This window comes from Pseudoliparis swirei, chromosome 3 (assembly GCF_029220125.1).
Source record: "Pseudoliparis swirei isolate HS2019 ecotype Mariana Trench chromosome 3, NWPU_hadal_v1, whole genome shotgun sequence".
NCBI lineage: Eukaryota > Metazoa > Chordata > Actinopteri > Perciformes > Liparidae > Pseudoliparis > Pseudoliparis swirei.
Window position 1 is genome coordinate 3,361,256 of NC_079390.1, and position 15,341 is coordinate 3,376,596.

Consider the following 15,341-nt stretch of genomic DNA (forward strand, 5'->3'; position numbering starts at 1 on the left):
TTATTTATAGGCCACCTCCCCTGCTGCACTGCCTCACACTCCTCATCCTTAACACAGTTTATTGTTATTCAACATTATTGCATATATGATTACACTGTTCGTGTAACAGGATATGAAGAAAGACAGACTGGTTACAATAATTAAACACAATGATCTGAGTTCCAGGTCACAGAACAGCAGGAAGTACCAAGTGAAATATCGGGATGAGTCAGGAGAGGTGTATAAAATCTAAAAGAACGTCAAGTCGATGTAATATTTATTCTTTTAATTGATCAGCAAAGATGCCAAAACACCAACAACGAAGGCTTCTTCATTGTGTAGAGTTCATCATTTTCTCTGTTTTATATCAATGTAAACATAATCTTGTTTGCTTTGGGACTATTATTAAGACCAGATAAGCTATTTGCAGACATCACACTGAATACTGGGGGATTTAAATGAGTATTTAATAGATTAAACAAAGAAGCATTCAGATCATAATCAGTAGGTTAATAAAAAATGTAAATCATTGTTTTAGCCCGATATTTTATTCAAGAAATTTCAATACATATCTTTAATAATTACGGATGCACCTTTAAAATGTCCATCATAACCCCTCCGAGTAGAAAACACGTGGCTCAGTGGCCATTTGTGCGTGACAATATAGCAACGTATACTTCTTTCGTTGTAGTTGGAATTGACATAGAATACTTTACTTCAAAAATAATAATGATATGATATTCAGATTTAAAAAAGACCCCAGTTTGCATTCCAGCTACACACATCAAGATCATTCAAATACACGTTTCTACACTCTGTTTGCCCTGAACTACCCATTTAATAAACTCATAACCACAATAATCTGCAGCATGTTTTCAGTTAATTTTTGTCGACACAGTTTGGGCATTGTATCTGGGTTGTTATGAATAAGAAATAATGTTTCTATCTGCCAAACTAAATACTCTACAAGAATGAACCAGTTATTAAAATGACTTCTATTTAGAATGTTAACAATTAAGTATCAGAGGAAGCCAAATCCCAACTTGAGACATGTTATGTAAACTGACGTGCTTTACTCTCTTCCTCTGATCGCCGTCCAACCCTCTGCAGTGCCAAGAGCGGTTCTTTATTTTGTGTAAACACAGAAAAATAAAGGTTCTTAAATGGTTCTTTAAAAGGCTTTGTGGTTCTACAAAGAACCATCACCTACTAAAGAACCATTTTTTTCATTTGAGGCACCTTTATAGGTTCTTTGAAGAACTATTTAAGGACATGGTTCTTTCAACAACCCTGGGTTTAAAGCTTCTTTGTGGAACCAGAAATGGTGCCTTAAAGAACCATTTATTAAGGTTCTTTGAGACACCTCTATAGGTTCTTTGAAGACCTATTTAAGGAAATGGTTCTTTTAAGAACCCTGGTTTGAAAGGTTCTTTGTGGAACCAGAAATGTTGCCTTAAAGAACCACTTTGTGAAGCTTCTTTGAGACACCTTTATAGGTTCTTTGAAGAACTATTTAAAGAAATGGTTCTTTAAAGAATCCTGGGTTGAAAGGTTCTTTGTGACACCATAAATGGCTTGAAGAACCATTTTTTTAAGGTTCTTTGAAACTCCATGAAAGGTTCTTTAAATAGCTCTTTTAGGAAATGGTTCTTTAAAGAACCCTGGTTTGAAAGGTTCTTTGTGGAACCAGAAATGGTGCCTTAAAGAACCATTTTTAAGGTTCTTTGAGACACCTTTATAGGTTCTTTGAAGACCTATTTCAGGAAATGGTTCTTTAAAGAACCCTGGTTTGAAAGGTTCTTTGTGGAACCAGAAATGGTGCCTTAAAGAACCCTTTTTAAGGTTCTTTGAGACACCTTTATAGGTTATTTGAAGAACTCTTTAAGTAAATGGTTCTTTAAAGAACCCTGGTTTGAAAGGTTCTTTGTAGAGTTCTTCTCTGGCATCACTCTGAAGAACCATTTGTGGTTCCAGATGGCTCCTTCATCTTCCTGTGTGCATCCTCTAGTTGTGGGCATGCTTCTTGTATGCAGTGTTGTTTCAAAGCGATGTGTTCTTGTTAGACCTCACCCCGTAACCACCACGCTGCTCGAGAGCGAGCCAATGGGATGACCCCTCGGTGCCACGGACCTTGTATGCTCTCAACTGGAAGGCGGGAGACGCTGCTCAGTAGCTGACCCCTCATCACACCCGCCTGTTCAACACAGTCGGTGAAAATCTGCTGCACTTCATTCTCCAGGGCCCCCGTGTTGGTGTTACTACCGTCTGGCTTTGATGAGGATGGAACTGAATCAGTGGGCTTCTTCCAATCATCCTTAGATCATTGCTTTAAGAGTGAAAAAAACAATGTGTGTCCAGGGTCTCGTCAATCAGAGAGGCCTCGCAATTCCCTCTGGGTCACAAGATAGTGAGGCGGGCCTTCATGCCCGCACATACAAGCACAATCATGCAATACAAATAACCTGAATAGAACATTCTCTCCCACTGCTCGTATGCGTGTTCAGGGAATTTAACAGCCGATATATAAATTATAACCCTCGCCTTCGTTGCTGTGCTGTAACCGAATACGAGTGTGTCGATTGCACTTGTCATTTTGAGTTTTTGCCAATACGTCGAAGGACGACAACAACGGTCAAAGAACGGCGTGCGAGGATAAGAGCGGGAATCAGAAAGCAAGGTCACCACAGCTCCGCTCCAGATCTGCGGCAAAGCAGAACAAACCAGAGGGCGTGAAGAGAAGGAAGCGTTCCGCTGCGATAGATCAAAGATGAGAACCGAGACGCTAAGAGAAACACAAAAGGGACGATCCTTTACTCGAGTAAAAGTACCATTACCACGCCGCTGAAGTACTTCAAGAAGAAACGCTACTTCAGTCAAACGACTGAAGATTCATACTTTTACAAAGAAAATGTGTTCAAAAGCAGAAAGATGTCCCCTGAGGTATTAAAAGCAAAATCTAGATAAACCAAAAAATAAGTGCTTACCACGAGGGAAATACTGAAGGTAATGCCATCAACAGGAACACCGTGACTAGTATACAGTCGGAGATGAAAGGGGGGGGGGGGGGGTCAGAGACCTACATTGAATTTTAAATCTGCCCACATGGAGAACATTTCAACATGCATTGCACACTCGGAAGCAATATTCAAAATGAACAGTAAAGTACAGACTTGAGGTTTATAGCATGAAGAAAACATGGACACATGACGTTGGTGGAGGTCTATTTAAAGAATCGTGTTTTCAAGTCATGTTTTCAGTGCGTACGGTGGAGAGTACATTACCCTGCTGTTCCATTGTACTCTATTGTAAGCCCCTGCTTTAATGTCTGAAATCCTAATATATATATATATATATACCGGCTCTATTATTGTGAGGGGAACACAGTAATCTAATTGTTCCCCCGTTTTATGGAAATGTTTCAAAGCGCTGGGTAGTAAGTTGTTGTTGTTGTTGTTGTTGTTGTTTCTTTTATGTAAAATTGCATTCATCTCACCAGATAGTTTCATTAAGTGTCGCGGCAACAGAGAACCTTCCACTGCGAGTATAAACATCTCTATTTCATCAAGTAGTTCATGAATGTGTTTCCATCTGATGACAGAAGAGAGCCGTGCGAATGGCTCGTAAACAGTGCTGTACCTGCTGCACTATTATTTTTTAGGAAACCACAAAGCAATTGTGAAGACATGAGACATGATTCAGGTCTGAGGATTGTGCGGTACGGTCGATTGTATTTCAGGGTATTGAGGTTTTCAAGGAAATCCTTGTCGGGTTGCACACAAAAAAAGAACAAAGGGCCGACCTACTCGCATTGTTTTCGTTTTCTAGACGCATTTTTTATTTGAAACCCCCCAGTGTCTTCATTTACAACAGCAGCTTTGGAGAATGTTCAATTTGCGTAAGCGGCTATTTAAAAATAATTTGCCATCGTAGCACTGTGCCATCATAAAACATGCGGTACATGTGTGGGTAATGTTTAATTAGCATAAGCATTCATTTAAAAAGAATTCACCATCTTAGCACTGTGCTCCTAGAACAGAGAAACGTGAAAGTTTTCATCATGTTTTTTTTCCTGCATTCATCTTTTCGTAGTGTATAGCATGCCGCACCATGACCATATGAATGCATACAAATGGTCACAAATGAAATGACACAGATGACTATATGAACATCTATTTATTGAACTTCAACAAAACTGCAAAGTGCAAATGTAAAACAAATCTTTTTTGTGGCATTTAGTCCAGCGCTTCTTTAATGTGTCTCCTCCATATATTGAAGCAATAATGATAACAGATAAAAAAGATGTCATGTGCTGTAAACAATGCAACTAGTGGAGGCGGCAAGGTGCTCAGTGTTGCCAGATTGGAGATGGTGAAGTATCGGACCAAAGGCTCAAAACGGTCGTATTTGGAGGATAATTATCGTGTATCTGGCAACACTGAGATCGGTCGACCAATGACTGTTCTCTCTACCGTCGGAGCTCGCGCAAGAAGGTGGAACGTAAGGGAGATACCATTTCCAAAACTTGTAAGGGCGTAATAACTAGTTTGTGAAAGACCCAGAGAAACACAAATATCCGACGAAGCAAAATCCCGGACGTTTTTGGAATCCCTGCCGGGCGCATTTTTTAGGTCTCAAAAAGAGGACGTCTGGTCACCCTAATGTATACACTTATAAATCCTCTTTTTTTACCTTTTCAAATGTGTTGTCTGAAGCTCAAACGGACATGTACTTTATCACATGTAGCACAGCTTCCTCAGGAGCCACAGAGGCCATCGTAAAACATGCTGTACACGTGTAGGGAATGTTTAATTAGCATAAGCAGTCATTTAAAGAAAGAATTCACCATCGTAGCACTGCTCCTATAACAGAGAAACGTGAAGGTTTTCGTCATGGTTTTTTCCGTGTATTCATCGTCCTTTTCAAAGCATTACTCACAATGCAACTCGGTTACCAACAATTTAGTCAGGGATTAAGGCGTGTTGTTCTAGTAGCAGCTGATGTAGCCGTTAGCCGCTAACCATTCGCCGTTTGCGTCATTTCCAAATGTGTTGTCTGAAGCCCCAACGGACATGTACTTTATCAAATGGACCACAGCTGCCTCAGGAGCCACAAAGGCCCTCATAACATGTGTGGTAGTCCTTCCCAAGACCTGGAAACAGACTTTGAAGTGCACCATGTTTGAAGTTCTCATTTAATACAGCTCTACTGTAGCACCAAGGGAGCGGTGAATGTTTGATATCAATGAGAGAGATAATGACGCTGGATTACATTCTGCAATTATAATCATTCATGATAAAGACTTAAAAAAGAAGAGGTTTTTTTCATTTTCTGAAAATCGTAAAAATATATTTTAGTGTCGTTTTTGGCATTTCGTAAAGATATATTCTCAGATATTAAATATTAAAGATCCATAACTGTTTTTCATTTCAATCCCCCTGAAACTAAGAATATTTTGTTTTTTTATGGAGACCATAAGAGATGTTTATGTTCCTTTTTCACAAGTCCTCCATGTTTCTACAGTCGCTCAGATGATTCACGTTTTCCCTGAAGGCCGCCACTCTGAATCCCATATTGTGTGCTTATACAGTTACCGATGGGACGATAAGAGAAGACCACAGACATTTGTGCAAAGATAACTGACTTAACCTTATAGATTTTGCAATAATCATTCCATAAACAATTTTTCTTTACTTTAATCTGAGGAGCTGCAGTGAGTTTTAATCTGGCCATAAAAGCAGCGCGTGGTCAACGTCGTTGCAAAATTTCAGTATTGCATTTCGAGTTTGATTTCATCGTGACCCCAAATCATCCAAAGGTTGAGTGGGGAAAAAAGGCCTGAACGTTATTATCGTTCGATGCGCTGCAGACGTTCAGTTTGAGAAGCGACGGGATCTTCAGGAGCCGGTCGCAATGCGGAGACGTCTGCGCTCATTTAGGATTCACACGCTTTTAATTGGTCAAATTTAATTGATTTACTTGATTTGAGTGCTAAACTCGGTTGTTTTCTGTACTAAGTGATGCCACTTTTTAATTGTTGTGTGAAGTAGAAGTATAAATTAATAAATAATATAAAGTAGCATATCATTTAAATACTAAACTATGAATACTTCAAAATTGTAGCCTACTTAAGTACAGTATGTATGTAAATGAGCTCAATTATATTCCACTATTAACCTAAATACCTTTATTAATAATATATTTCCAACTCTCTCTGTTTTTACTCAATACTAGCAACTACTAATATTTTTAACATTACAATTCACCATTAAATTGGAAAGTAAACAACAGTTTTTATAGTAAATATTGAACTTTTTCAACGTTCAAAACATGTTCCTTGGATGTAGAAATGTGGCAAAGTGCAATAAAATGCAAAATAACTGAGTTTGTTTATAAAACATAAATTAAAAAGAATTCAGGGGGACCAAAACAGAGCAAATCTTTAACCCCTGTATCAGGTTAAGAGTAATTAATTGTTTATTCCACTGTTTTATGTTATGACGTTGCAGCTGATACCAGTTGCCATTTGTGTGAGTCATGATTATTATTTTTATCCTCTCAAAGTCATAATCAGTAATATTATAAGAGCTAATACTCTCTCTCTTCTCACTGGTGCCACAGGCGTTGTCTGATTCTCTCGGACGAGCAGCTCAAAGGGCGTGTGGATTCTCCTCACATCTAAATCATTGCCAGCGTCTCGTCGTGCGTCGTGCTGCTCGCACGTTGCCTCGTCTCTCTGCCGTATTCCGCTGGCTGAGAGCACAAATGAAAAGGAGCAGGATGTTTGAGTGGGTCGGATGCATCTTGGCACAAACAATCCATACTGCTGCATTTGCGGTGCGGAGCTCTTTTATATGACACGGCAGCCAATCACGGGGGTGCTTTATAGTAATCTCTCAACTGCATTCACACCATCACAATGCCTGTAAAAAGCAGATGTATTATATGGCACGTGATTATATCGACTTGTGTAATGTATTGCACCAACAAAATGGCTTTTTATGTGCTAACAATTGATGTGTTTCTTTGAGTTTGCTATCGCACCACCTATATATAATATCCATGAATGATATGGGAGGCACCGCGGGGAAATCACATTGTTAGATTAGATTAGGAAACTTTATTAATCCCCAGTGGGGAAACTCATTTGCCATCAAAAATGTATACAACAATAGACACAGAGAACAAGAGACAAGAAATACACTGCAGGGAACAGACAACATGACCGTCAGAAAGATGATACATCTAATAAAACCTGAAGGTGTACAGTAACATTAGTTATCAGGATTCCTTTTAAGGGTAGATTTGTGTCTTTTTTCCGCAAACAAACAAAAAAGATTGAGAGCAAATTTCTCGTTTCTAAGTAAATTAACTGTCAGTTTGCTGATGAAATTGCTGAAAATTAAAAACCCTTGCTCTCAAAAAAAAAGTGCTCTAAAAACAAAAAGGCTCCGAGTTGAGTTTGGGCGAAGTGGGCGGGGCTTACGCTGCTGAATGAACGAGGAGTTTCTTCTTTTTTTATATACTTGCTATTTTATTTAGGTATTTTTACAGAAATACAACCTTCAAAGTAAGGATGCTTAATAATAATACACCATAAAAAATAAATAAAAATAAAGTAAAAATTAACCATGCATCTTGCCAAGAAGGGCCATAAGGAAACACAAAAATAAAAATGTTAAAGCAGGAAAATATTATAAATAAGGAAGCAAAAAAATCAACACAGCAAATTTTGAGAGCAAAACTAACAATTCATTATTTACTTACAAACGAGAAATTTGCTCTCAAAACGTTTTTATTTATTTGCGGAATAAAGACACAAAACTACCTTCACAGATTCCCTACCGACGATGATGCGACTTCCAGCGCACATGCGGTCAGAAGCTCTCTGCTCCATTATGCGAGCGCAGAGGCATCACTCGGCCGTGAGAAGAGAGCGGAGCTGCTTCCAGGGAGAGACGAGTGTGATGTTTATAGTACAATCTTAACAAGACGGATTTACCAGCCGCTATATTTGAGACGCAGGTCTGCGCGATGAGAGAGGAGACGAGATAGCGGCAGTCGGAAGAGGGAGGCGGGTGGTAATGAAATGCTTTAACGTCATCACTAATGCAGGAGTTACTGCTGCCTGTAAGACGGACGCTTCCTGCAGGTGCATCGCTGTTCCATAATTCATGATGCCGGTTACCAGGGCGTGTGTGTTTCCTCCGATTCGCCCCCTGACTTTGTCTTTGCTCGTGTTCCCACGGTGCCACAGTTCCCTTGTTCATTAGCTGATGTCACAGGGTGGGAAGGGAACACCTTTCTCCAAACAGTGGAATACATCATTGTATGAGTTATAATAAAGAATGCACACAATTCTTGTTTATTTTTTATTTTTTTGCAACTTGTCTGACGGATACTTTCTGACTTGATGCTCAATAACACGAAAGTCCCTGAAAACCAATGGGAAATGAACGCCTCATTCGCCAGAGACCATCAGTCAGAATCAGAATCAGCTTTATTGGCCGTGCACGTGAGCACATACATGGGATTGGACTCCAGCTACACTCGTACATACATGTCATTTACAATATAAATATAAAAAACAGGATAAATATAAATAAAGACATTAACCCTCCTGCTACCTTCAAATGTACTAACGTCTTTTACCCTTGGGGTCAATTTGACTACAGATGAAAAATAGCCTCTTGGCTTATAACTCTGGCACATTTACTGAAATGTTTTTATTAATGTGCACTGTCCCTTATTAAATAAACCCAGCAATTAAAACCTCCAGAAAGTTATTAGAATTAATATTGTTTCCCAAGTTTAAGTGTCAGGTACGTTATGTTTGTTTGTTGACAACCTAAACAGCCTTTTAAATAAATAAAAAAGTTGATATTTCTTATATGTTTTACATGTCAAATTGACCCCAAAGAACACCGATGCGTACAAGTTGTGTACAGGACATCGAAAACATATCATCATATCATAGGTTTTTCCAGTTGTCCCCAATAAATTAGGAAAAGTCATGAAATATGAAGCAAAAAACATTCTGTCAATAATTTTTTTAGAGACGTTAAACATTGAATGGGGTCAAATTGACCCCAAAGGTAATAGGAGGGTTAAAGACGGCAGAATAGCATCACGCATATATAAAAACAACAACAGAGCGCTCTAATTAAATCAACCCAAATGTAACTAGAACAGGCACTCGGTAGAGCGCATACCTTCGCATATCACAAGATTGGGCATTGAATTATGAACATTTTGGCATTAGTTGCATGCCAATTGGATAAAAATTGACCGTGCTATGGTAAAAAGAAGATTGTGTCCTATTCATGACCTTGACCTTGACCTTTGACCCGATTGATCCCAAAATCTAATCAAATGGTCCCCGGATAATAACCAATCATCCCACCAAATTTCATGCGATTCAAGACGATTTTGACCTTTTCATGACCTTGATCTTGACCTTTGACCCGATCGATCCCAAAATCTAATCAAATGGTCCCCGGATAATAACCAATCATCCCACCAAATTTCATGCGATTCAAGAAGATTTTGACCTTTTCATGACCTTGACCTTTGACCCGATCGAACCCAATATCTAATCAAATGGTCCACGGATAATAACCAATCATCCCACCAAATTTCATGCGATTCAAGAAGATTTTGACCTTTTCATGACCTTGACCTTTGACCCGATCGAACCCAATATCTAATCAAATGGTCCACGGATAATAACCAATCATCCCACCAAATTTCATACGATTCGGTTTAATACTTTTTGTGTTATGCGAGTAACACGCATACAAATAAATAAATAAATACACAGCGATCAAAACATAACCTTCCTCATTTTCAATGCGAAGGTAAAGATCCTATCAAAGAGATGTCTTACATTTCACACGCGACACATCTGAACATGTCTAATTTGGTCACGTGTAAATTGGTCGAATACTTTTAACACCATTTCACGTGTGCTGCTCGTCAACGTTAATCAAAAATCATCCAGTTTTTTTCTATGAATTCCATTTTTACTGATCATCGCCTGAATGTGACGCGCGTGATGATCTCACGCCGGGTTTGAAACCGATGAAATTGGGTACGAAAAGGTTCACGAGATTTGATTCTCATCCTTTAAATTGGTGTTAGAGGCTATGTTTACGACGGCGACGTTTTAAAAGGAGACCTGATGTGAAATTGTGCCTCACGTCTGATTGGCCGCCATCATGACTGCTTTCTGCTCGCTTTCAGCAGAACAAACAGAAGCTGGAGCTCGTGGAGGCGTCTGGTACGAGAGAATGGAATATGTAGTCGGGGTGGAACTGAAAGGCAGATTGTCGTTGTTGTTGTTGTTGTGTTATTTTTTGCAGCGACAACAAACGTTATCAGCTGAGGTTATTATGTTGCTCCGGCTTCACAGAAAGCCGAGTTGTCCTCCTCGCCGCTCTCTGCCCTCGTTTTGGCTCAATTAAATAATGTTCTCTGGGTTTGATAGGATGCAGATAACATTCACTGGGAGGAGCGAGTCAATAAAACCACTTAGACTCCTTATTGAGACTCCTCTTACTGAGACTCCTCTTTTTGAGACTCCTCTTTTTGAGACTCCTCTTATTGAGATTCCTCTTATTGAGACTCCTCTTGTTGAGACTCCTCTTACTGAGACTCCTCTTATTTAGAATCCTCTTACTGAGACTCCTCTTATTTAGAATCCTCTTGTTGAGACTCCTCTTATTTAGAATCCTCTTGTTGAGACTCCTCTTACTAAGACTCCTCTTATTTAGAATCCTCTTGTTGAGACTCCTCTTGTTGAGACTCCTCTTACTGAGACTCCTCTTATTTAGAATCCTCTTGTTGAGACTCCTCTTATTTAGAATCCTCTTGTTGAGACTCCTCTAATTTAGAATCCTCTTGTTGAGACTCCTCTTACTAAGACTCCTCTTATTTAGAATCCTCTTGTTGAGACTCCTCTTGTTGAGACTCCTCTTGTTGAGACTCTTCTTGTTGAGACTCCTCAAATTGAGACTCCTCTTATATCACAGAAGAAAGACACCACAGAAGATTGATAATTGAATTAATTAATTAAAGTCAGTGAGTGGAGCAGCGTTCAATGTTAAGAAGGCCGTTCGATTAAGAAGCCTTTGTGGTGAGGGCCCATAACTCAATTCAGTTCAGTTTATTTTGCTCAACATCACAAATGTGCCTCAAAGGGCTTTACAATCTGTGTTCTACTGTTACAAAGACTTCTACTCGGCTCACGTCTTGCTACACGATTTGAAATGGAGGCGACAATTTGGTCTCAATGTTTTTCAATGCTCTCACACAAATGAAAATAATTCTGCTCGTTCACATTTATTGAGAATCCGAGTCGACGCTTCGTAAAAAAATCTGATTTACAAGCTGATTTCTGCAATTACAGCAAAAGGATTAACACCAACCTGCTTCATCCCGATCCGATATGAACTTTAGAAGTTTTTTAAGAGCCCACTGGAGTCGTTGAATGACGTCAGAATGTTATCGACCCCCTCTCGATGTCAGATCACGATGATTTCCCACAGTGCGTGCTGTAAATCGTACCTCGAAACGACCGCTCGAGGATTCATTGAACGAAGAAGAAATAAAAGCAAAACGTCTCATTTCAGCTGCACAATGCGATCAGAAGTAGGTCAGCCGAGAACGACGGCGGAGATGATTTTATTGAGCGCATAAATGTATCGGACAGGACTCCAGCGCCGTGTAACGCTGCCCATGAAGAAATGACTGAACACAAAAGTAACCCGAAGAAACTCGGCGACAGCAAAAAGCTCAAGACTAAAGCAAATAAGACCCGCGTCAGCATTAATAGAGAGCGTTCCTCGGATCCAACCAGGGTTGCAGATTAAATGTAATTTCACTCGAGTCGAACTGCCATTCGATTGGCTGCCGGGCAATCCAGGGACGTAAGATGGAAAATCAATGTAATTTACAACTGTGGACTCATTTCACTCATTTGTTCTTTGTGTGAAAGAGATTTAAAGATATCTTCAGTGCTCTAAAAGAACTGGAATTTATAAAATGGCAGCCAGATTTAAATGCATACATCCTCATATATATATTCATATATGTATATGTATATGTATATATATATATATTCATATATATATCAATAACTAAGTCACAATGTGGATTTTTTAATATACTTTTGTACCTTTCTGCAAAAATGTTTACTTAAATTGGTTTGTTTAAAATAAAGAAGTGGTTTTTTTTTATTGCTCAATTGACTCAATGTTGGTTTTATAAAAGAGAATTTTTTGCAAACTGTTTTTGTACCTCAAGTTTAAATATGTTTATATTTGTATATATATATGTATATATATGTATATATATATATATATGTATGTCTATATGTATATATATATATATATAAATCAAATCATTTGGTGCAGATGAATAACTTGCATGATAAAAGCAGACGCTATATAGCGTTGCTTAAACGCCCTATAATCAGGTGGATAGATTTTAATCAGGTTTAAATCAATGCGGTTTTAAAACCGTCACATTAATCATTAATAATGACTTTTGAGATTATAGATTAAATTGGACAATAAAAACTCACAATATTATATATTCCATGTCGCTGGATACCTCAACAACAACATATAAACAGGTTCAAGACATGTAAACATGTATTGATGAAGAGATGGAGTGTGATTTATTTAATTATAATAATTTAGGATAGGAATATATAAGCATTTTTGCTTCTACCTATACCTTTTCAGTCTTTGTTTTGTATATTTTATAGAATAATATTAATAAAAAATGACACAATTCAAACAGATAAAGACAATTACAATAATTACAAAAAATTATAAATTATTCATGCGAGTAAATAGTGAAAGTATTGATGCTCCTTATGATGAATAATGTGAAATCCTGTTCAAATAGAAACAAACTCCCCCAATATATGCAAAACTGTAGATGTGATTCAGATGTGCCGTCCTGGATGATGATTGATTGATTGATTGAATTTATTTGTCGGGCAATGCTTACAAGATTCTGTGAGATCTTTGCAGAGTAAAAAACATTTCTGGATTTCCACATCGTCAGAACCAGCCTCAGCGAGGGAAACGATGAATCATGATAACCGTGATGTCACGTGTTTACGTCTGTGAATGCAACGCTTCGTCATACTTTGTGAAGTTGGCTACTTAACTGTGATTTAGGAGTAAAGCAGACCTCCTTCACACATCTTCCCTCCTTCCTTCCTTTCCCAGCATTATCTCTGCCTTCTGCGTTGTTTTGATCGATGAATGGGTGTCTTTGCAGTTGGGGGGCGGGGCTTGGAGAGGAGGAAGCTGAATCTCATTGCATAACAGGGGGATGATACCGTGACAGAAATAACTCTGTCTCTCTTTCTTTCTCTGCCCCTCCAGCGGGTACCACGTACATCTTTGGGAAAGGTGGCGCTCTCATCACGTTCACCTGGGCCCCCAACGAGCGGCCGAGCACCCGAGCCGACCGCTTGGCCGTGGGCTTCAGCACGCAGCAGAAGGACGCCATCTTGGTGCGAGTGGAGAGCACCCACGGGCTCGGTGACTACCTCCAGCTGCACATCGTGAGTACGGGGAGCCGAGTTTGGGGCTATGAGCATGAATATCAAAACACTTTAAGTCACGCTGCGCTGCGGTGGATACAGAGATTACTGTTAAAGGAGATGGGAACTCGTCGGCGACTGTGGGTCAGTGGTCAGCAGGTCCGTCTTTGAATCACGGGGTGAGAGGTTCGATCCCCGCCGTAGTCGATGTGTCCTTGAGCAAGACACTTAACCCCGTAGCTGTGTCTCCAGTGTATGAATGTAACGTGATTGTAAGTCGCTTTGGATAAAAGCGTCAGCTAAATGACATGAAATGAAATCAAAAATGTTATTAATTTGATTTAAAGCAATTCTTTTTTCTTTTTCTTTTGGTTTCCAGTCTGTAAATCAGGAACAAAAATGTTTTTCCAAAATGTGGATGTGAAAGAGATACACTACCGTTCAAAAGTTTGGGGTCATCCAGACAATTTCGTGTCTTCCGTGAAAACTCACTTTTATTTATCAAATGAATTGAAAATTGAATAGAAAATATAGTCAAGACATTGACAAGGTTAGAAATAATGATTAATATTTGAAGTATTAATTTTGTTCTTCAAACTTCAAGCTCAAAGGAAGGCCAGTTGTATAGCTTATATCACCAGCATAACTGTTTTCAGCTGTGCTAACATAATTGCACAAGGGTTTTCTTATCAGATATTAGTCTTCTAAGGCGATTAGCAAACACAATGTACCATTAGAACACTGGAGTGATAGTTGATGGAAATGGGCCTCTATACACCGATGGAGATATTTCATTAGAAACCAGACGTTTCCACCTAGAATAGTCATTTACCACATTAACAATGTATAGTGTGTATTTTTGATTAATGTTATCTTTATTGAAAAAACAGTGCTTTTCTTTGAAAAATAAAGACATTTCTAAGTGACCCCAATCTTTTGAACAGTAGTGTATGCTTGTTTATATTTTAGCTTCTTTCACATTCATCAATAAGACAATTATGCATAACGAGGGCATCCCGCATCCTGCACACACGCTAAATCATATTTTAAGTATTTAAGAGCAAACATTATACACAAATAACCCCTTAATAACACTTATGGTCATAAATTACTCTGTGAATATTGACCCAAAGAAACATTAGGCTTATGACCATCAACATAATTCTTCTTTGTTTATATTTTAGCTGCTTTCAGATTCATCAATAAGACAATTATGCATAACGACATCATCCTGCATCCTCACACGCTGAATCATATTTTAAGTCAGGACACTCTTGTAAAGGATGTCTTTAATCTCAATGAGGCTTTACCTGGTTAAATACATACATAAAAACATTTGTTTAAGTATTTAGGAGCAAACATTATCAATCCAAAAGGGCACAAATAACCCTTCATAACACTTATGGTCATTTAAATTGTGCTATTTCATATATTTCTCTGTGAATATTGACCCAAAGAAGCATTAGGTTTATGGTCATGAAAACATCGTCCAAAAACAACATCACAACATCCTCCGATCTCCAGGACGAAGTGAAGCGGGCAGTGGAAACTCGTCTGTCTGCAGACACCAGACAACAAACAGTGACATCAATTCCTGCCACGGTCCACATGCGGCCTGAGCCAATCACTGAGCAGCATTCACGACAATAGGTTCGTTGTTATGAAGTCAGCGGCGGGTGACTAACATCGGAACTCGCACAAATACCCCCAAAAAAAGAAACAACTCTTCCTCAGTTTAGACAACAACAACAACTGGAACAACTGAACGTCGTAATAATAAATAATAATAAAACACTGCTGCTCC

The 15,341-nt window shown here is 38.8% G+C and overlaps 1 protein-coding gene across 1 annotated transcript in view; it reads left to right on the plus strand.

Annotated features, from left to right (window-relative positions):
* Window positions 1-15,341, plus strand: part of LOC130188323 (neurexin-2-like) — a 137,167-nt gene that overhangs the window by 102,022 nt on the left and 19,804 nt on the right. The window contains exon 16 of the mRNA XM_056406624.1: window positions 13,377-13,558. Within this exon, the coding sequence (XP_056262599.1) occupies window positions 13,377-13,558 (182 nt within the window). The remainder of the gene's footprint in view (window positions 1-13,376; window positions 13,559-15,341) is intronic.